At 43.1% G+C, this 22,836-nt stretch overlaps 2 protein-coding genes across 2 annotated transcripts; both read left to right on the plus strand.

Moving 5' to 3' along the window:
• Positions 1-14,195: 14,195 nt before the first annotated feature.
• On the plus strand, positions 14,196-15,359 carry LOC137619087 (zinc finger protein OZF-like). The gene has a single exon (XM_068349279.1). The coding sequence runs from the start codon at positions 14,196-14,198 to the stop codon at positions 15,357-15,359; it is 1,164 nt and encodes a 387-aa protein (XP_068205380.1).
• Positions 15,356-16,147, plus strand: LOC137619088 (zinc finger protein 83-like). The gene has a single exon (XM_068349280.1). The coding sequence runs from the start codon at positions 15,356-15,358 to the stop codon at positions 16,145-16,147; it is 792 nt and encodes a 263-aa protein (XP_068205381.1).
• The last annotated feature ends 6,689 nt before the right edge of the window (positions 16,148-22,836 follow it).

The raw sequence follows: 22,836 nt of genomic DNA on the forward strand, positions 1-22,836 counted from the left end.
AGCGAAAAATCTATTTTTGGGTGAGATAGCCATGGCGTCCTGATGGAAGGTTCCTTTTTGGTAGCTTCCTTGGGTAAATAACTACTAAGATATTCCCAGAGAATTTAACCACAGGTTATCACAGAATTCTAACTTCTGGAGCGAGTATCCTAAAGGTTTCCCTCTTAAGACATCGTATATCAACAGGGGACGCATGTATTAACGCGCCACACAGCTATCTACACGGCGAACAGACTTAACACTTCGGTGTGTAAGAGCGGAGAATAGCTGGGAGCCGTTCCACAGCTAATTTCGTCCGTGGCTACTTTTGGTACTCGAGACGTAAACAAACGGGCGCCATTGCTAAATGACGTCACGTCCGTCCTCATCCTGAAGCCAGTTGCTTGCCGATCACCATGATACAGTAGAGCAGGGTGGGACCTAAAAACTGGACGAAGTAGCAGGGAGGGTCCATCAGGACGCCATGGCTATCTCACCCAAAAATAGATTTTTCGCTTCGCTCAAAATCCGTTTTTTGGGCTCAAGCCATGGCGTCCTGATGGAAGAATACCAGAGAATCAATGTATCGTGGTAGATTTTCCCCTATTAGGTAAGTGCCAAGGGCTTTGAACAATGTAGCATAGTAATCTTAATAAAAGAACCGTAGGGAAGAATCTTCCTGCCCCCCTTGGCAGTGAAGTTCCCACGGGCCATGCCGAGATCAAAGTGGTTATCGAAGGGCTATTCACCTTGCTAGAAGAACCTGAAGAACTTGGAGACGAGACTGAATGGTTGGCATTCGTATCGGAACATACTCGAAGGCAGACAAGTGGTGGTTGGACACTGTGTGTCGAGAAGGAGAGTTTCGTCTTTAGGGTATGAAGAGTAAGTATTCGTATTGGAATATTACATTGCGAAGGTGAATATATAATAAGGGTTAGGACCTTATTATCTCCATGAACCATAGGGAAGGGATAATAAAACTATGACAGGCATGTATTTCATAGTATAAGTAGGAGCGGATTGAGACGCACAAGTAATAAAATAAGAATTTTATTTCACAATTGCAGAAAAATAAATGAATTGCAGTAATAAGTAAATTTAATTTACAGTAAATATAATGTACATAGTAGTAAAGACTTGCTCTTGAATCTGAAAGGGAATTTCAAATTTATTAGTAGGCCCTCGTTCTCGAGGAACGTCAGTCTTTAATTAAAACACATCATGCTCTAGGCATGTGGCACTTGTGTGACGACTATGACATTTCACCTGGGATAAGAACAGTTATAAGAAAGCACTAAGTGTTTTCGACATCACTACGTATCGCTCGAGGGTCAACATAGGCACCCGAAGAGTTAGAGTCCCAAATAACTCGCTGTTCTATGCAGAGTTAGGTGCAGGTTTCATAACACTACCTGCGGCTACCACAAAATGTTTGACTTCGTGCACTTGTTTCGCATAATGTTTGAAGAAAACACGCGAGGACTTCCAGCCTGTGAAGCTTTTAAGGCTTTCGAAGTCCATACTCTGAAAGAAATTCAGAGACGATGCAACTTTTCTAGGATCGTGACCGGCGGGTGTACTGTCAGGATCCGCTCTGCGAATGAAGTAGGTGATTTTCGCTCTTAGTTGTTTCAGTGACAGGTCGCTGCCCGATGTTTCTCCTTTGAAGAGTTGGCCTCCACCAAAGTTCGAAGTTCTGCGAAGATAGACCTTGAGGCTCTCTACTGGGCATAGAGAGGCATCTTCCTTCAGAGGGCATATTCTCCAGGGGCCCCATCTTTTGGTGGGTAATTCGTTTTTGGCGAGAAACGTCGGATCCGGGGAGAGGGTAATGTCTCCTGAATCAGTAAACAGGATGTGACCCTCTTCTCTTGACAATGCCACTATTTCGCTGACTCGGGCTCCTGAAGCAAGAGCAAAGAGAAATATAACTTTCTGAGTCAGATCCTTGAGAGGGCATGAATCATAATCCAAGTTGGAGGCGAAATGGAGCACCTTGTCCAATGACCAGAAGATCGGTTTCGGTGGGGGTGCTGGGCGTAGACGAGCGCATGCTTTCAGCAGTTTATTGAAGATGTCGCTGGACAGATCAATTTGGAAGGCATACAGCAGCGGTCTAGTCAAGGCCGATTTGCAAGTCGAGATCGTATTGGCTGCTAATCCCTGTCCATGAAGGTGAATGAAGAAGGACATGCAGAAATCAATGGAGATTTCCTTAGGATTTTTTGCCTTGACGAAAGAGACCCATTTTCTCCAAGATGATTCGTATTGCCGTCTTGTGGATTCGGTCTTGTATTCCTCGAGGAAGTCTAGACTTTTCTTCGAGATCCCAAACCTCTTCTTTGCGGCTAGGGAGAGAAAATCATGAGATGAAGGTCCTTGATTTTCGGTGATGAAGCAAAGACAGTCGACTTCTGTACTTGTTGGGAGAGAACTGGGCCCGGGAGAGGGATCAGCTTGGGCTGCAGCTCCAGGACCAGGGGGTACCAGTTGCTCCGGGGCCACTTGGGAGCCACTAGGGCCGCTGTCCCTTTGAAGGTTCTCAGCTTGGAGAGGACTTTCAGCAGAAGGTTGGTGGGAGGGAACAGGTAGATCTTGGACCATCTGTTCCAGTCCAGTGACATGGCATCCACTGCTTCTGCCTTGGGGTCCTCGTACGGGGCCACATACCGAGGAAGTTGATTGTTGTCGCTCGTTGCGAAGAGATCGATCTGAAGTTCTGGGACTTGGTGAGAGATGAAGGAGAATGATCTTGCGTCTAGAGACCATTCCGACTCTATCGGGCTTGTCCGAGATAGAGCGTCCGCTGTCACGTTGCGGAATCCTTGTAGGTGAACTGCAGACAGGTGCCATTTCTTCCTCTCTGCCAGACGGAAGATTGTCAGAAGCACCTGATTTATCTGGGGCGATCTTGAGCCTTGGCGATTGAGACATCGAACTACCACCGAGTTGTCTAGGGTTAGACGAATATGGATCGAGGGAAGCGGGGAGAGTTTCTTCAGAGTTAGAAAGACCGCCATGGCCTCCAAGATGTTGATGTGAAACGTCTTGAACAGGGGAGACCATGTGCCTTGAGCCTGTTTTTGGTGGGAGTGACCTCCCCAACCCTCCAGCGAAGCGTCCGTGTGGATGTTGAGTGATGGAGGTGGGTGTTGAAGAGGAATGGACCTTTTCAGGGCCTTTGCTTCCGACCACGGCTTGAGGAGAAGTCGAAGTCTTTTTGGGAGCCGTCTCTTGAGGTCTCTTCGAGCGATGGATGCAGAATGTCTCCAGACTCCCGCGGCATCCTTTAGCTGTGCACGAAGCACCGGGTTTGTTACTGAGGCGAACTGTAGAGAGCCTAGAACTCGTTCCTGCTGGCGTCTTGAGATCCGCTTGGATTTCAGTAGTCGCTTGACAGACCCTGCTATTTCCTTCCTTTTCTTCTGGGGGATGGAAAGGCGGTGTGACTGAAGGTTCCATTGGATTCCTAACCATTGGAACTTCTGAGCTGGAGAGAGGTGAGATTTTTTCACGTTTATCTTGAATCCCAGGTGTTCTAGGTACTGGATGACTTTGCTGCAGGATTTTAAACAATCCTCGGGCGATGGAGCCCAGACTAGCCAATCGTCGAGGTAGGCCATCACCTGGACGTCTCGGAGGCGGAGCTGTTGTACTATGGCGTCCGCCAGCTTTGTGAAGATCCGCGGGGCCACATTGAGGCCGAAGGGCATGGCCCTGAAGGCGTAGCTTTTCCTTTGGAGTCGAAATCCTAGGTAGGAGGAAGCGTGATGGTTCATTGGAACATGCCAATAGGCATCCGCCAGGTCTATGGAGACCGTGTAAGAACCTCGAGGCAGAAGGGTCCTTATCTGTTGAAGAGTCAGCATCTTGAACTTGTCGTTCGCTATGAACTTGTTGAGGGGGGATAAGTCCAGAATGACTCTGAGTTTGTCGGAGTCTTTCTTGGGGACACAAAACAGTCTCCCTTGGAACCTGGTGGACTTTACCTTCCTTATCACCTTCTTTTTCAAGAGATCTAGGACATATTCTTCCAGAAGGGGGGTTGATTGTTGGAAGAATTGCTGGAAGGTTGGGGGTGGTTGAGTCCAACTCCAGCCTAGACCCTTCTTGACGATGCTGTGTGCCCAGGGATCGAAGGTCCAACGATCATGGAATTGGCGGAGTCTTCCTCCCACCGGAGGCACTTCATTGCTTCTGGTGTCACGAGGGCTTACTGCCTCGGCCGCTAGCTCCCCTTCCTCCTCTGCCTCTGGAGGGACGGCGAGACGCGTCTCTGCCTGCACCTCTGCTTGAGCCTCTACCTTTGGGACGAAAGGTAGTCGTCTGTTGCTCGAAAGCAGGGGTGAAAACCGGTGACTGTGACAATACCGGTTGGGTGACCAGCTGAAAGGTCTGCTGTGGTTGAGCTGCCACTTGGGGAGTAGCGGGTCCCGGAAACTGCCGTCTCTGTTGACGTTGCTGGGGTTTCTGCTTGAAGGATTTCCTCTTAGGTTGAGGTCTGTCGTCCTGGGAGGATTTCCTTTTCTTTGACATGCCCCACTTGTGGAGAAGGTTCCTGTTCTCCGTGGCGGCCTTGTCAGTAATCTCTTTCACGAGGTCAGAGGGAAAGAGGTGTTTACCCCAGATGTTGGAGGAAATCAGCCTCTGGGGTTCGTGTTTCACAGTGGCACCTGAGAACACGAATTCTCGACAGGCTCTCCGAGCCTTCATGAAGTGAAACAAATCCTTCACCAGGGTTGCCATGTGGGATTTGGCGAGTACCATGTAGTGGTCTGGTACTCTGGTGTCACAAGCCATGATGTCAAGTTGGACCTGGTGGGACATGGATGCTGCAAGCCTCTCCTTCGTATCTTGTTCCCGACGAAGGAGGTGGACGTTGAGTTTCGGGAGGTCTTCGTTAAACTGACGTCCGGCTACGTCAGGATCTAGCTTTCCCACCACGAAAGTATGCTGGATATCCTTCCAGTGTCGAGCGTCGGGGGGAGTTACTATGGAGAAGGGTTTGCACTCCTCCAGTGCAGGGCAGGGTTTTCCTTCTTCCACAGCCTTGAGGCACGCAGCGAAGGTGCGACGTAGGTAGGGTGCTTCTTGCTCAGGGCCGGAAGCTTAGAGCAGGTAAAACCCCTACTTTTAAATGTGTTGGCTAGCATAGCCTGGGCCTTCGCGAGATCGAACACTATCTCCTCCTTGGGTTCGGTCTCTTCTTTAGAGGCAGGTTCAGAACGAAGCCGGACGTAACAGTCCGGGTAAGCCTCAAAGTTTGGGAAGAACTCCACATCTTCCAGGGGGACCGTGCCGATCTTATCGCTGACAAAGATCCTGCCGGTCGCGATAACCATATGCTCGGCATACCTCCAGGGGTTGGCATGTGAGCATGCAGGGAGATCCTTAACCGAGATCTTCTTCGGTTCTTTGGACCCCTTCATGGACCTGATGAACTCATGAGTTTCTTTCAGCCTGTCGTCCATAATGGCTTTGATCATCCGGAACATCTCTTGGGCGGATGGAATGGGTTCCGGGGTAGCGGAGGTAGACGGAAGAGACACTTCCGTCGGTGTAGGAGTGGGGGCGGTGATGGAAGGAGGAGCGACCTCTTGCTCCGACTCGGTGTATTCCACCTGGTCCTCTTCATCTTCCGCACCTTGGGCCATAAGGGTCTTCTCCGTGCCCTCCGAAATATCCGACATGTGTTCGTCGTTCTCGGAATCCAGGTGGCACTCGTGCATGGACTGGGCCATGACTACGTCTGGTTCCACCGTAATTTGGACAGTGGGGATCAATTCTTTGGGCACCACAGAATCGGGGGAGGTCTTTGGGAACAGAAGGGACCTCATTTCTTCAGTGGCCAGGTATGGTCCAGTGGCGTTCTTCTGGAAGCCACGCACCCACTTGCGTAGCTTATCCCGAGAAGTGTCCCTGACCTCCGCTGAGGGAGGATTATGGAAGGCATCGACTAGGCGATCCTGGCAGACCGTACAGTTCTGCGGGTCCCAGAACTTCAAATCCCCTTTCTTGTTGGCACAAGGGGCGTGAGTCCTACACGCCGTATGCCCGTAGAAGTGCGGGCGTTTCACAGCGCAGAAGTCGTAGTCACACTTCATCTGCTCCTCCTGTAAAAGAAAGAGAAAATGAGTATTGGGGGAGTCATAAGAATGGCTCTTAAACTAAGTTAATATTAATCATTAATTTTAACTTAATAAAGGGTGTGATGCACAGAGGAAGGGTTGAGATAGGATAGGAACATACTCCGTGCATCCCGCCCGGCTGGTTACTGTAACCTTCATCCTTGGACAATCCGAGGTGACCGAAGGCACAGGATAGAATTCCAGTAGAAGTCCATAGGGCAGATAGAATTCTATGGGAATTGTCAAGGATATAAGGTTGGGACTGAGGCCACTCAGTTCCAAATTAGGGGACTAAAAGATCCCATAGGGTAACGGCTTCCGGCAACCAGCCGCGCTAAGATACACGCAGCATGCTGGAAATCTGTAAAATGCAAGAAGACAGCATGATTACCAATAGAACAGTAATAAGATACTGATCCATTTACGTAAACAAGCCATCTGGTTGCAGTGTAGGGCTATCAATATCAGATGATAGCTAGTAGAAGGGGGTGCAAGTCGCCTTGACGCCTCCGGAAGGTTCCGGCAGACCGCCGGCACGCCGGAGGCTGCTCCAGCAGAGTTTCTGGCATTAGGGCAGACAGTATAAAAGTCAAGAGTAATACCAGGGTGGCGGCCGCCGGCACAGCGGCGGGACGCCGGCAGAGGGAGCGGCGGCTCCGGCAGCCGGAGGTCGCCGGTTTGGTGACAGGAACAAGGATGGTTATAGCAGAACCGGACTGCCGGCAGTGGATGCCGGCACTCCGGGGGCCGGGCGGCGGGCGGACGACCAAGCTATGAGGAAGGAGGGAGAGCCATCGGCTGGAAGCCGGCGGCAGGCGGCAGTCCCCCGGCACACGGAGGACTGGCGGCCGAGGGGATATGGAATGAGTCACCAAGGTAGGGGGTGGGTATCACCGACAGTGGAGGCGGCAAGGGACCGGCACCCGGATAGTGAAAGAGACAGAAGGAGGGATGTAGGGGTCCGGCCATGGACTCCCAGACATCCCCCCTGAGTGGGTGTACCCATGATAGAGGCTGACTCTATCACCCAGAAGCAGGGGCCGCAGAGGACCGGGAGCTAAGGTAGCCCAAAGGAGGGCTAGGGGACACCCAGGGGGGGGGGGGGTGGGGAGACCCCTGCATACAGAACATAACCAGTGGCTAACCCCATAGGACACTATGAAGGGTATATGTACCAGAGCGGACTGCACACAGAAGCTCAAGGTAGCCCTATCACTCCACCCTAAGGAGGAGTTGTAGGACAGGGGACAGATGGGTATAGACTAACCTAAGTATAGGCTAGGCCATACAAGAGATAGGTGGGGAGGGGAGAAGAGAAGGGTCTTCCATGGAGGGGGTTCTGTACCAGAGCGGCCACTAAGGAAGGGAGGACACTCCCTAGCCTAAGGTAAGGCAGCTTGACTGAAAACGGTGCATGGGTATAGTTTCAGCAAGGAACAGAATTAACCCCTCCAAAACCTAACCTAGAGCAGGGATGTACGTCCTGAACTAGGAAGGATTGAAGACATATCGCTATTGCAGGAAAGTCGTAGACCTAGCCCTGGCAATAGAGGAAGGACTAGCCGTTCCTCACTCTCAGGCGCAACCCTAAGGGGGGATCATTCCCTTAGGGAGGACAGAGAGGCGATAAAATACTCTGATATGAGCTTGATCCCCTTACGTGGTAGGGGGAGCAAGGCTACACAGAGGGAATGCCCTAGGGCAGGGGGATGAAGGAAGCATATAGGGGTCCTACATGTAGGTTAGGTTAGAAAGACACACTAACTAACCTATCCCCTATATGGTCCCTGAAGGCGAAAGCACTTGCATCACAGTCAATAGTATTGTAAAATAATGCCACTATCTTCATAAATAAGCCTAGGATCACTGATAAATATCATGCATGAACACTGATATAGGCGCTCTGGCCTGGGGGCTATAGTAGCCAACTGGTATGGGGTCAATCGATGACCGGTAAAAAAGCGTCAAAACACGATATAAAAGTTCGTAGCTATGAAGACTAAATAAACTAATAGTATCGATTAGTAAATAAGGCCGGAAGCGTTGTTGAGGCTAACTAAATAAGGCATGCAGAACAACAACGACGCCATAAAATGGCGGGTCCGGTTGAGGCACAGCTCTGCCACAAAACATCAAATATCTCGAAAAGTAAAATTTACTTTACGGTCAGAGCTTAACTAAACAATACTGGAACCTTGTACTGTACTCAACTTTCCAGAAGAAGGCAAGGCCGAAGGTAGCGACATGATGAAGATGCAAGTCGATAAAGTAAGCACAGGGAAAATCCGTCTAAGTAAGGCAAGCGACTATGCAAAGGATGAGGACGGACGTGACGTCATTTAGCAATGACGCTCGTTTGTTTACGTCTCGAGTACCAAAAGTAGCCACGGACGAAATTAGCTGTGGAACGGCTCCCAGCTATTCTCCGCTCTTACACACCGAAGTGTTAAGTCTGTTCGCCGTGTAGATAGCTGTGTGGCGCGTTAATACATGCGTCCCCTGTTGATATACGATGTCTTAAGAGGGAAACCTTTAGGATACTCGCTCCAGAAGTTAGAATTCTGTGATAACCTGTGGTTAAATTCTCTGGGAATATCTTAGTAGTTATTTACCCAAGGAAGCTACCAAAAAGGAACCTTCCATCAGGACGCCATGGCTTGAACCCAAAAATATCTTGGTACTTGTTTAGCCTATCGGCAAGGAGAGCTGCTCTCTCAATAACATTAAGCCGAGTCATAGTGGCTTGATTAAGTGTATTTCTTAATGTTAAAACTACATCCAAGGCTTCCTCACTGCCATAGCCCGCACGTAGCCTAACTTTGAAATCGTCCCATGTTGAAACGAAACTCCCCTCAAATACGCACTCGCATCTCCTTTAGAAAAGTCTATAAAACTTTTAGCTTCTTGTAATTGTACAAATGGGTCTATAATTTGTTTAGCATTTAAATGGGCGTCGACGGAAGAAATCCACGACTACATTCTGAGGTAAGAAGCCGTTGACCCGACCTTGAAAAGGAAGGATAGCTGATCTTGCATTAACTAATGTAACAATGGGAGCGGGGATGGGGTTACTCGGGGCGTGGGTGGGGTTACTTGGCCTGACAGGAGGTGTCATGTTAACTTTAACTTGTTTTTTATCTCTTCGATTCCTTGCAGTCCTATCAAAATCTCTCTGTGAATACAGACGTCCACTGCGTAAAGGCATAAACACTATTCAAATAAAGATCATAACATAATCCCCCAATACAATGATACAAATATAAAGATATTTCCCGAGAACTTCTGAAAGAAAACGGAATTAGCACAGAGAGAAAAAAAATTCTCGACGAGAATTCGAAGTTGAATACAGTTTCCTTTAATGAAAGAAAAAATGAAGATTAACAAACAACTCACCCCAGCAATAATGGACGATTGACTCGTGATAACTACACCTCATTGTCTAAAACTGAAATGAATAAAGAAATGTACTTGGCTTGGGTTTATATGGGCAAAGGGTGATGTCATTTCCTCTCTCTCTCACTGGTTTGCGAGAGTTTTGATGTTTGGTTGAATGTTTTCGGTCCGATTTCCCGTTGTAATGTTGAACGTAGAGTTTTCTGGATACGATTCTCGAATGTTTAATAAACGTTGAATGTCAGTCCTTGGTATTCAATGTTTTCATTTCTTCGGTGGACGTAGATACTTCGTCAAAATTGTAGATTCATTACTGTTGATTCTCATGATACTAAAGTTGATTTATGTTGAACGCTGGTTCTTGAAGATCTTTCTCTGGTTCTTAAGAGTTTTATTCGCTGCCACCAATTGTTGGTGTGGTACTGTTATCAACACACATTCCTGTTCTAATTAAATGTCTCTTCAATGTGTTGTAATATTTAGACTTGGTAGGTTGCTTCTTTTTAAATAAGTCTAAGTAAGTTAACTTTAAAACAGTTTATTCCTTTAAAACAGTTATTAACATCTCCATCATAGGAGTATAGATGGTTTGGTCGGATGACCATTCCGTATGACTACTTGATCAGAACTGACTAAAATATCAATATCAAAGATATCGTATAGTCAGTTATCTCAGCATTTAAAGATATACTGTAAACTAAACATTAATAGAGGAAGACACCTGGATCCGGTGAGATACAACTCTTTCTCACGGTTTGTATTTGTGTTTACTCTTCATAAAAATGTTACATTGCTAAGGTTTGGCATTCGCATCCTGGTTAGGACTGACTATGGCATTTCTCACACTCGCCCCTAACTTCCACATTGACCTCTTAGGTCATGGATTTAAACATGTAATTTTACATACATTACATATGGACTTAGAGCGACTTCGCTCATATACTGGAGGGAAATCATCCAGAGTGTTCTACAAACCCTATGCTAAGCAGGTCCATGAACTGAAGCATTATGTGGTGGCGGCAGGTAGTGTATTAAAACCTGTCGTGTAATTCTGCGATGAACAGTTCATTGATTAGGACTGTCATTTAAAGGGAGAAGGGTTCATCACTTTTAGTGTGACCTCCTTTTGAATGAGTGTTACCCTGGTGACACTAACTATGTTCAAAATCTCAGGTGTGGAATTATACAGATAGCACTAGTGCCGTGTGTACGTAGTACACAGTGTTGATAGAATATAACAGGTACAGAAATGATGAAGAGAAAATTTATAAACTTTTATTCAGTCTGAGAGTGGCACTCATCATTTCTTCCCTTTCAAAAAGGGAAAAATAATTTCTGTATATGTTACACGTATAATTCCTTTATCATGCTATATTCGTTTTACTTGGTAATTCATGTAGTCATTTATTAGAAATAAATGTCTATTAGAATGTAATTGCATCCTAATTCACCCGACAATTGCATGTTTAAGATGCCAGAGTTCTTTGACTCACTGATGTAAGTATTCTTCATATCATTGTATGCTTGCAAACAATGGATATAATGGACACTGATATTGGTTTGGCAATATATACAAACTATGAGACTGTTTGTATATTCAGTGTATACTTATGTTTGTTCATACAATATATGCTAACCTTGAGGCCCCTTTTCTACCGTCTAGAATGACTCTTCCCTGTAGGGGGCAGGAAACACTAACATCGTTTATGATTAGTGATGATGACGGATTACGGTAACGTCATTTGTCTCAAATGGTCCAAATAACCATAGAAATGCAGTCCCAAGGTTAAGGCACTGATGAAAATCCACAGATACATTAATTCTCTGGTATGCTTCCATCAGGAGCCCAAAAAATGGATTTCGCTAGACAATTGCATGTATAAATGCTAGAGTTCTTTGACTTACTAAAGTAAGCATTCTTCATATAGTGTATGCTCACAAACAATAGATATAAGAGACACTGGTATTGATTCGGCAATATATACAAACTATGAGACTGATTGTATATTCAGTGTATACTTATGTTTGTTCATACATTATATGTTAACCTTGTGACCCCCTTTCTACTGTCTAAAATGACTCTTCCCTGTAGGGGGCAGGAAGCACTAATATCGTTTATGATTAGTGATGATGACGGATAATGGTGACGTCATTTGTCTCAATTGGTCCACATGACCATAGAAGTACTGTCCCAAGGTTAAAGCACTGATGAGAATCCACAGATACATTAATTCTCTGGTATGCTTCCATCAGGACGACATGGCTTGAGCCCAAAAAACGGATTTTGAGCGAAGCGAAAAATATATTTTTGGGTGAGATGGCCATGTCGTCCTGATGGACCCACCCCTCTTTTCTAAAGAAAAGATCTTCACAGTATCCCTCCCGAACTACTGTATCTGTAGCACCATGCTCAATGCTACAAGGAATGTCTGCCATCTTGGATATGGCGCTGTTGTGATACTCAATAGTAGGAATGGGAACCAAAGGTAACCTTATACGGCTCTCCTTCTAATTCTGCCACTTTCCCCCTCGAAGCGTAAACGCTATTCGGGGTGCGATTTCTATGTGGCGTGTCAAGAATACATCCCCTGATTTTATGCGATATCCTTGAGAGAAATTTAAGGATATTCGGGCCAGTAGTTAGAATTCTGGAGACCTAAAGGTAAATTCTTTGGGAATATCACTGTAGTCAAATATCCCTTAGGAAGCTACTCTTAGGAACCTTTCATCAGGACGACATGGCCATCTCGCCCAAAAATAGATTTTTCGCTTCGCTCAAAATCCGTTTATTAATGCTGAGATCCAGATTTTGAGGAGCCACTGTCCTTGTCCTACTTACAATCATACTTTGAGTTTTATTTGGATTTAATTCCATACCACATAACTTGTACCATGTACTAATTTTAGCTTGATCTCTATTAAGGGATTTAACAACCACAGATCTACATTAAGGAGATGGAATTGATGCAAAGAGAGTAGCATCATCTGCATATGTAATAAGCTTATTTTCTAGGCCAAACCACATATGTGTATATATTATGGAAAATAATGGGCCAAGAACACTACCCTGAGGAACACTAGATATCTCATTTCTATACTCACTATAGTGCCCATCAACAACAACTCTTTGCTATCTATTACTTAAAAATTCAATAATGATGCTAAGAAACGACCCACCCACTCCCACCTGTTTGAGTCTGATAACAAAGGCCTCATGACTAGCATGGTCAAAGGCAGCACTAAAATCAAGGCCAAATCATACGAACTTCGTGACCACAATCAAGGGATTTTTTTTACAGGATTTGAGTGTATAAGGACATCACATGCTCCAAGACCTTTACGAAAACCAAATTACAAACTAGGGAACAAATGATTATTTTCAGCAAACCCATTAAGATGTTCAAAAACTTTAGATAATATGGGAGTTATGGAAATTGGGCGGTAATCAGTTGGATTTGATCTACCACAAACATATTTACAAAGTGGGGTAACATTACCAATTCTCCAACAAGTACTAAAAGCTCCACTTCTTGCTAACTTAAGCAAAATAAGAGATAATTTCAGAGCTAAGAAATCTGCAGTCTATAAAAAGTAAAGGAAAAATGGTAACCGATTCGTCGTCCCTGATGAATTTTTTTCCGTCTTCAACCTCCTCTGACAATCTCCAGTGCCTACGTCCCATTGTGGGAAAATTTAATCCTGCCACCAGAGGTACAAACAGCCAGAAAAGCAACACATACCAAGAGATTTGAACACCACAACACATGTCTTTTGTGCCCACTGACACTAGCAAGCCACAGCTTTCTTATTCACCATTCGTGGTACAGAAGACCGAGTCTTCATTAATCGCCCAAAATCTGTGTATATCCTGCAAGATGACCCCCCTACAGTTTGCCTCTCTAGGGCAGGTCGCCCTATTTCACATGTATGTCTTTTTTAGGGGGGAGCCATGTAACGCAGGTGTTTCATACACGTTCATATACTGTAATGCTATTGCTTTTTTTCTATCTCAACCATATGTATTTTAGCTCGTTATCTTGTTGAGTAAAGTCACTTACACTCACCTCGCCTTTCTGTTAGTACCTAACAGCTACCTCGCAACACTACCAACCCATTATTCTTATACTTGGTTTGTGATTCTTACTGACGCCCCTCCAGTAGGTACGGTTTCTCTTTACAAGGGATGGTATAATTCATGTATGACCCAGGGCCTATCACTTTCTCCTATGATAAACACTTCTCCACAGATCAAGCCTGGAACACTTCCAGGGAAGTTACAGAACCTTCCAGTTTTGGTTCCAAGTGAACTTTCAACCTTCTAATCGGTTAGTCGCCCAAATTATAGGACTCAGGTTGTATGGATAGGAAAAAATACAAATTATTTAAGAAAAAATTCATTTTCGGTTGAAAATTGTCTTTTCATTTCAGAAAACTCCAACAAATATTTTCATCTTTTCCTTTTCCAATGATAGATGTTCTCTACTATTTCAGATTTTTTATGGCAAAGGAAATAATCATCCATCTATTGTGACGAAGATTATGTAAACTACTGAAGATATTTGCAAGAGATACAGGACTTGGAAAAAGGAAGAAGGGTCTGTGTTAGTTCATGCTGTAAGACTTCCATGTAGAGAATAGGAATTTTGCTGTTAACTTTATATTTGTCTGCTGTTTATGATAATATTGAAGAGGATGTCATCCAGTGATAGGGAGAGGATTAAGAACTCTGAATCAATAGAATTTCCTATAAAAAGCGAAATGGAAGATTCCTTTTCACACACTGCAGTCAAGATAGAAAATGATGATTTGGTCAACAGTTGTGGACTCTTTGATAATGACTCTCTTTTCATGGATCCAGACATGGAATTCAAAGCAGAGCCAGAATTTGAAGCAGAGCCAGAAATAGAATTCAAAGCAAAGCTAGAAATATTTGAGTCAAATGAAAGTGACATGAAATACTGTTTCGACTCTGATGCATCACTGAGTGAGGAGGATTCACAAATCTGCAAAAGGGAAGTCAATAAAGAGGAGGAGAAAAGTGTAAAGACAAGTGTAAAAGAGGAAAGTGACACATATTTGGTATCCAGTAGGAAAGAGGACAAAGGAGAGGGAAGAGGAAAGGGGAAAGAATGTTCACAGAAAGAGGAGCAGATGGAAAACAAATGCTGTGAAAAACCTCTTTGTCAGGAAAGTGATTCCAAAACTCAAATTGATGTTGGTACGAGAGAGAAGTCGTTTGTGGGTGGAAATTCTGAAAAGCAATTTAGTGGAGTAGTTAACCCCAACACTCAAATGCTAATTCACACTGAAGACCGGTTCAGATGCAGAGAAAGTGACAAAACATTTTCTAATGAAATTGATCTTAAAGTACATTATGAAACTCATAGTAGGATAAAGTCATTTAAGTGCAGTGTCTGTGATGAAGCATTTCATTTGAAAGGTAGTCTTGCAACACATTCTAGAATTCACATTGGGGAGAAACCATTCAAGTGCAGTGTCTGTGACAAAACATTTCGTATAAAAAGTTATCTTGCAACACATTCTAGAATTCACATTGGGGAGAAACCATTCAAGTGCAGTGTCTGTGACAAAACATTTCGTATAAAAAGTTATCTTGCAAGACATTCTAGGATTCACACTGGGGAGAAACCATTCAAGTGTAGTGTCTGTGACAAAGCATTTAATAGGAAAAGTTGTCTTGCAAGACATTTTAGAATTCACACTGGGGAGAAACCATTCAAGTGCAGTGTCTGTGCAAAGCATTTCATAGAAAAAGTTATCTTGCAACACATTATAGATATCACACCGGGGAGAAACTATTCAAGTGTAATGTCTGTGACAAAGCATTTAATATGAAAGGTAATTTTACAACACATTTTAAAATTCACACCGGGGAGAAACCATTCAAGTGTAATGTCTGTGACAAAGCATATCATACGAAAGGTTCCCTTGCAAGTCATTTTAGAACTCACTCTGTGGAGAACCCATTCAAATGTGATGTCTGTGACAAATCATTTAACAATAAATATTATCTTGCAACACATTTTAATATTCACACTGGGGAGAAACCATTCAAGTGTAATATCTGTGACAAAGCATTTCATACGAAACCTTCCCTTGCAAGTCATTTTAGAACTCACACTGGGGAGAAACCATTCAAGTGTAATGCCTGTGACAAAGCATATCATACGAAAGGTTCCCTTGCAAGTCATTTTAGAGCTCACACTGGGGAGAACCCATTTAAATGTGATGTCTGTGACAAAGCATTTAAGAATAATTATTATCTTGCAACACATTTTACAATTCACACTGGGGAGAAACCATTCAAGTGTAATGTCTGTGACATAGCATTTAATAGGAAAAGTCATCTTGCAAGTCATATTAGAGTTCACACCAGGGAGAAACCATTCAAGTGTAATGTCTGTGACAAAGCATTTTCTGAGAAAAGTTCTCTCACAAAACATTATAGAATTCACACTGGTTCATTCAAGTGCAGTGTCTGTGACAAAGGATTTTCTGAGAGAAGTTATCTCACAAAACATTATAGAATTCACACTGGTTCATTTAAGTGCAGTGTCTGCGACAAAGCATTTTCTCGGAAAAGTCATCTCTTTAGGCATCATAAAATTCATAATGGGTTTTGATGGAGAAGGGGTGATGATAGGAACTAAAGACCAAGGACTCCTAACAAACAGCTTCAAGAAAATGGTGGGCATATCAGGAAATGACCAGTGTAGGTTTTGTCATGCAGCAGTTGAGAGTGTTGGTTATCTGGTTTCAGTCTGCCAGACCAACCCGCAGATGGTCACTACACAGCTCATCACAGTAAGATCTGTAAATATATACATTGGAAAATATGTAAAGAATACAAAATTGAAGTAAAAGATAAGGTATGGGAGCATGAACCAGATCCAGTTACCACCAACAGATACATTACCATCTTTTATGATGAGATAATCCCGACAGGAAGATATATAGAAGGAGGTGCTACAAGACCTGATATTTTGATCTGAAGTAAAGAAGAAAAAACAGCAAAGATTATAGATGTGACAGTACCCCGTGATTTCAGCCTCAACAGAGCTGAGAGGCAGAGAATAACAAAATATCAAGAACTGAAGGATGATCTGAAAAATACTTGTGAAATGAAAGAAATAGAAGTAATACCTGTGGTGGTGGGGGCAGCAGGACTTATGAAGAAAAGCCTGAGACAATACATTCAGGGGATACCAAGTTGCCCAAGCATAAATGAGGAGCAGATTGCTGCCATCAAGGGAACAGTGACCATCTTGAAAAGAGACCTTGGATACAAAGCTAGTGGGGTATAGAGGTGCAACCGTAGACCCAGTGTTGGGGTCCATTGCATCACTAATATAAAGTAGAGCCAGTTAAGGCATTAAGACAAAGCGGGAGAAGCTCTTTAAGTGCAGTGTCTGTGATATGACATTTTCCTGGAGAGCACTTCTTTACAAGCATAGGAAGATTTGCGCCAGAGAAAATTTTGTAAGAAATTGGGAATGTCGTGTTTTTTTTTTTTTTTTTAAGAGAATGCTGTGGAATTTGCCACTTTGACCTACCTCTCTTCAAGCGAGCAGTCTTGTGTTAACAGCCTGCAAAAGTGCCCACTTCCTTACGGATGGCCCCCAAGAAAGACCTCGGCATTTGCTATGATGATTCTCTCCTGTTGTGCATGCAGTTGGCCACCTGTACCATTTGCTTCATTCCCCAATCCTGCGTGTTGCATCTTCAGAAGTTGAATTACCATTTTTCCTCCTCCACCCCCTCACATTTGTATCTTAAATCCAAACACAAGTCAAAGAGACCATGAGGTTAATTATAAATAGCGAGACAAATTTCAAGACAAAATTCCCTGGTCCCAGGATATGTCAGTCAAGCAGTTGTCATTAAGGAATTGAAAATTGCTGGTTTTTAGGCTATTTAGGTAGTCTTTTTCTAGAGTATTGTTAGGAGATTAAGGCCAATCTAGGTCACTGCTTCAATAGGATGTAGTCTTAGTTCTCCATAGGCTTAACACACCGTATTTCCCATGTCTTAAGATGCACCTTTATTTCAGAAAAGTGCCCCCAAAACTCAACCCCGCTCTTAACTCTAAGAAAAAGTTGTATAGTGGAGTTTGACAACCCTTAAACACCCAACTAAATGACAAAGACACTCACACTCACCTGACATAAAATATAAACTTACATTTTTGGGCTTAGGCCATGTCGGCCTGATGGAAGGTTCCTTCAGTAGCTTCCTAAGGGTATATATGACTACAGTAGATATTCCCAGAGAATTAAACTAAAGGTTTCACAGAATTCTAACTTCTAAATTCTAAGGTTTCCCTTTAGGATATCGTATATTAACAGGGTACGTATGCTTGACATGCCACATAGCTATCTGCACCCCACATAGCGTTTACGCTTCGAGGGGGAAGTTGGTGGCAAGTTATGGGAGGAGCCGATACAAAGTTCTTCTCCTCCGTTACTGTTACGGTACTCAGATGACGTCATAAACAACGCCATGTTGGCCGCCATCTTGGTTGACGTCATAACCGCGTGCCTTTTCATTCCTTCGCTTGTAGCGTCTATGATCAGGTGTTTTTTCGCAGTATGTCGCAATCTTTGGCCTCTTCTGCTTCTGGAAAGTTGAGTACCTTATTTTCATATTGTATAAATCAGCTCTGGCCGTAAAGTAACGCCTTTTTATCTTTAAATACTGTGTTTTGTGGCGGAGCTGTTGCCTAAACCGGAAGCGTCCTGACGCTGTTGTTCGCTTCGCATGTTTTATTTAGTTAGCCAGAACAACTGTCCCGTTTTCTTAACTAATTATCAGTATTAGTTATTTAGTCTTCATTGCTAGGAATTAGTTATATTATGGCGATAGTATTCCTTTTTCGGCGAGTGTAGGTAGCCAAATTGCCTCGCTAGAGTTGCTAGCCTAACCCCCAGGCTCGATAGCCTAGGCGTTTAAGTTTACTTTCTTGCATGAGATAATAAGTGTTCCTTGTGTTAATCTATAAAATGAAGATATTAGGCATTTATACATATAAGATTCTGTGATTGCACATGGGTTTTTCTCCTTCTAGAGGTATACAAGGGGTTTTGATGATCTTGGTAGTCGATTCCTTTGCCCCTAACCTACGGCTTTGGGCTTTTGTATACTTTCACACCTCCCCGGTTACCTTTGCACTAAGATAATCTTTCCTCCCTCTGAGGTAGCCTAGGCTTCATCCTAGCTCTCCTTACCTTGAATCGTATTCAAGTGAGGTTAGGCTAGGATTTTCTTTCCCTGCCCAAAGCCATAGTTCATGAGCTTTGAGTTGGGGTCAGAACCTCTGAGTATCAGCCTATTGGTTTCCGCTGGACGGCAAAAAGTGGGGGGGAGGTGTCTACCCTCCCCCCTAGGCCACACCTGGTAGGGTTACGACCCTTCCTCCCTGTGGCCTAGCGACTCGTCCTACATCTGCCTTCTCTGGGCTAGGGGATATGTATAAAAGATTGCCTAAAGTTTCAATAAATTATCACACTAGGAAAACTATGTCATGCATGAGAGTAAATGCTAGGTGCCTAGGCTTGGAAGCCTAGCATAAGTGAGGATCGGTAGCTAATTCGCCGAAACCACGATACTATCGGCATAATATAAAATTTCCTAGCTAAAAATACTAAATAGCTATATTTATTAAAGTGAAATATACCGGGAAGGTTGTTCTGGCTGACTAAATGACACATGCATATCGAACAACAGCGTCTATGACGCCTCCGGTTAGGCAACAGCTCTTGTTACGTTAATTACGTCTTGAATCGATGAAAAAACTGGCAAGAGCTTACTTCTATACAAATTAAAGATAATACTCAACTTTCCAGAGGCAGATGAAGCTGGAGAAAGCATCATAGCTGATAAAGTAATCCAAAATAGCGAGAAAGCACTGGGAAAACACTGAGTATCACTACAAGAGAAAGAATGACAAGATGGCGCCGGGACGTGACGTCATGCTGGGGCTCAACAATAGTACGAGTAGAAGTGTTGCCTTAATAACGGCCCTCTTACAATTCTTGCCACTTTCCCCTCTCGAAGTGTAAACGCTATTAGGGGTGTAGATACCTATGTGGTGTGTCAAGAATACGTTCTCTGATATTATGCGATATCCCTAAAGGCGAAAGCCAGGGATATTCGTGCCAGGAGTTAGAATTCTGGATACCTTAAGTAAAATTCTCTGGGATATATCCCTGTAGTTAAATATAACCTAGGAAGCCACTATGAAGGAACTTCCATCAGGACGACATGGCTACCTCACCCAAAAATTCGCTCAAAATCCGTTACTTACAATTACACTAAGTATAGTGAATAATTTCTATATTAGTAAAGCCTACATGATCAGAAGAAAAATATATTTCTGGAAATGGGGATTTTTGGGTGGTTTTGGAAATTTTGTATCACAAGTTTTAAGGATTTTTACACTAACCCATCTGGCAATATTGGTCAAGATATCTTTCCCCTTCCACAGACCCTTTCATAAAACTAATTATTATTGTTATTATTATTATTATTATCAACTGCTAGGCTACAACCCTAGGAAAATAGCCCAGTGAGGAAAAGAAACAAGGGTGAATAAAATATTTTAAGAAGAGCAACAACATTAAAATAGATATTTCCTAAATAAACTATAAAGACATTAACATAACAAGAGGAAGAAAAATAAGATAGAATAGGGTGTCAGAGTACCCTCAAGCAAGAGAACTCTAACCCAAGACAGTGGAAGACCATGGTACAGAGGCTATGATCTTACCAGCCAACCCAACCATATTTGACTTGATGACAGTCTTGGAACAGACTGTGCCAGAGCTAGTGGTGCAAAACTCACAGAGTTGCCTTTTGTATCCTCTTCTTGTGCATTGATAATTGTGTCAAACTTTGGCTCTAGTTTTCTTACCTGATTTGTGTCCTTTTCAATTTGAATTCTAAGGGAAAGTTCAGACTTCCTAAGTACAAAATGTTACCTTATTTTGAATTTCTTCTTAGATTGATATTTTTGTCAGTAAAACTATAAAGAAAAGGGAATATTTTTTTTGTCTAAAGTTGTAAATTGACTTTGAATATTTCTTCTCTTTTTTTTATTGCTTACGTGTATGTGACTTAAGTGTATGTTGTATTATTCTTTATTTAAAAAAAATAATTGTTAATTTGAGATATTGTATTTTTCATGTGAATTTTATAATTGAATAAATTATTTTTAAAGAAATGTCCTTATTTCATGTCCTTATTTCATTTACACTTTAGTTCCTTTCACACTTCAGTATTATTAAATGGACAGGTCTCAAGACAGAAAGTATTTAGAATTTGAGAAATTTACTTCCAAATCTTAAACATTGGCTGTCAACAAATGGATATTCAAAGAAGAAGAAGAGCATAAGCCATGGTGCTCTGAACTCACAGGGGCAAGTGGGTGAAAACGGATTTTGAAGCAAAGCGAAAAATTTATTTTTAAGTGAGATGGCGCCATGTCGTCCTGATGGAAGCTTCCTATTGGCAGATTTCTAATGGATATTTGGCTACAGTGATACTCCCAAAGAATTGACCCTAGGTCTCCAGAATTCTAACTCCTGGCGCGAGTATCCTTAAAATTTTTCTTAAGGATATCGCATAATATCAGGGGATGTATTTCTTGATACGACACATGGCACATGGCAATCTTCACCCCGAATAGAGTTTTCGCTCTGAGGGGGAAGAGTGGCGAAATTGAAGGGGAGCCGTCATCAAGGTTACACAGTGGATCCGCCTTCCCGTACTAATACAGGATCCAATATGGCTACCCTTTCCTTGTAGCAATTAAGCATGGTGCTACAGATAGAGGGATTATTACCTAAGCCTTTTCTTAGAAAAGGAGGGTGGGTCCATCAGGACAACATGACCATCTCACCCAAAAATAGACTTTTCGCTTTGCTTCAAAATCTGTTTTTTGGCCTCAAGCCATGTCGTCCTGATGGAAGTTTACCAGAGAATTACTTGAAAGTACTGTATCTGTGGGTTTGTATAAGTGCCTCAACCTTGAGTCAGACTCTATATGGTCATCCAGACCACAGAAATATATGACGATACCTTTATACGTCATCACCACTAAGCATGGAACAATGTTAGGGCTTCCTGCCCCCTGCAGGGAAATGTCGTACTCGACAGTAGAAGAAACAAGGTTTGTATCTATATAGGAACAAATGTTTATATTCTGAATCATTCAGATATTTTGTATACCCTCAAGCATGAACTTTATTTAGAAAAAATAAGTAAAAAACTCCGGCTAATTTTATTCAACTACATTTGGGGCGAATAAGATGCAATTACACACTATACATTTATTGAATAGACAACTTAAATGTAACAGATGGTGAAACAAAAATTAGCAATAGAATTATACATCCAACATATAAAAGATATATTTTCTACCTGAAAGGGAAGAAAAGTCATAAGACACTCGAAAACAGTTGAAAAACCATTAAGATAATTTCACTGTGAATGTTGGGTAATTATCAACACTGCGTACAAGTGTACACATGGCACTGGTGTCATTGGTATAATTCTGCACCTATAAAGAACAGTCCTTTTCACCCAAACTGACAGTCCCTAACGGTTCACTGTTCATCGCAGCACTAGACGACAGGTTTCACAACACTACCTGCCGCCACCACAAAATGTTTTAAGGCGTGTGCTTGCATCGCATAATGTTTATAGAAGACTCTGGAGGATTTCCAACCAGCGTATGAGCGGAGTCACTCAAGGTTCATATACTAAAAAAAGTTCAGCGAGGAAGCAATCTTTCTCGGATCATGACCTGCGGGTGTACTATCAGGATCCGCTCTGCGAATGAAGTAGGTGAGCTTTACCCTCGGTTGTTTTAGGGATAAGTTTGATTCGAAGGTTTCGCCCATGAAGAGCTGTCCTCCTCTGAAGTCTGAAGTTCTTCGAAGATAGACCTTTAGACACTCTACTGGACATAGAGAGACATCTTCCTTCAGAGGGCAGATTCTCCAGGGACCCCACCTTTTGGTGGGTAGCTCGTTTTTGGCGAGAAATGTAGGATTAGGAAAGAGATTCAGTTCTCCCACTTCAGTGAACAGAATATGCTCCTCGTCCCTTGATAGGGCTACTATTTCACTAACTCTAGCCCCTGAGGCTATAGCGAGTAGGAATATCACTTTTTGTGTTAGATCCCTTAGAAAGCAATCTTCATTGTTCAAGGTTGAAGCATAGTTTAAGACTTTGTCCAGAGACCATGAAATGGGCTTCAGAGGGGCTGCTGGTTTAAGTCTAGAGCATTCCTTCGGAATCTTGTTAAAGATTT

This window comes from Palaemon carinicauda, chromosome 25 (genome assembly GCF_036898095.1).
Source record: "Palaemon carinicauda isolate YSFRI2023 chromosome 25, ASM3689809v2, whole genome shotgun sequence".
Lineage (NCBI taxonomy): Eukaryota > Metazoa > Arthropoda > Malacostraca > Decapoda > Palaemonidae > Palaemon > Palaemon carinicauda.

Coding starts and splice junctions, on each gene's coding strand:
- LOC137619088 (XM_068349280.1), top strand. CDS start 15,356: ATGAAAGGTAATTTTACAACACATTTTAAAATTCACACCGGGGAGAAA.
- LOC137619087 (XM_068349279.1), top strand. CDS start 14,196: ATGTCATCCAGTGATAGGGAGAGGATTAAGAACTCTGAATCAATAGAA.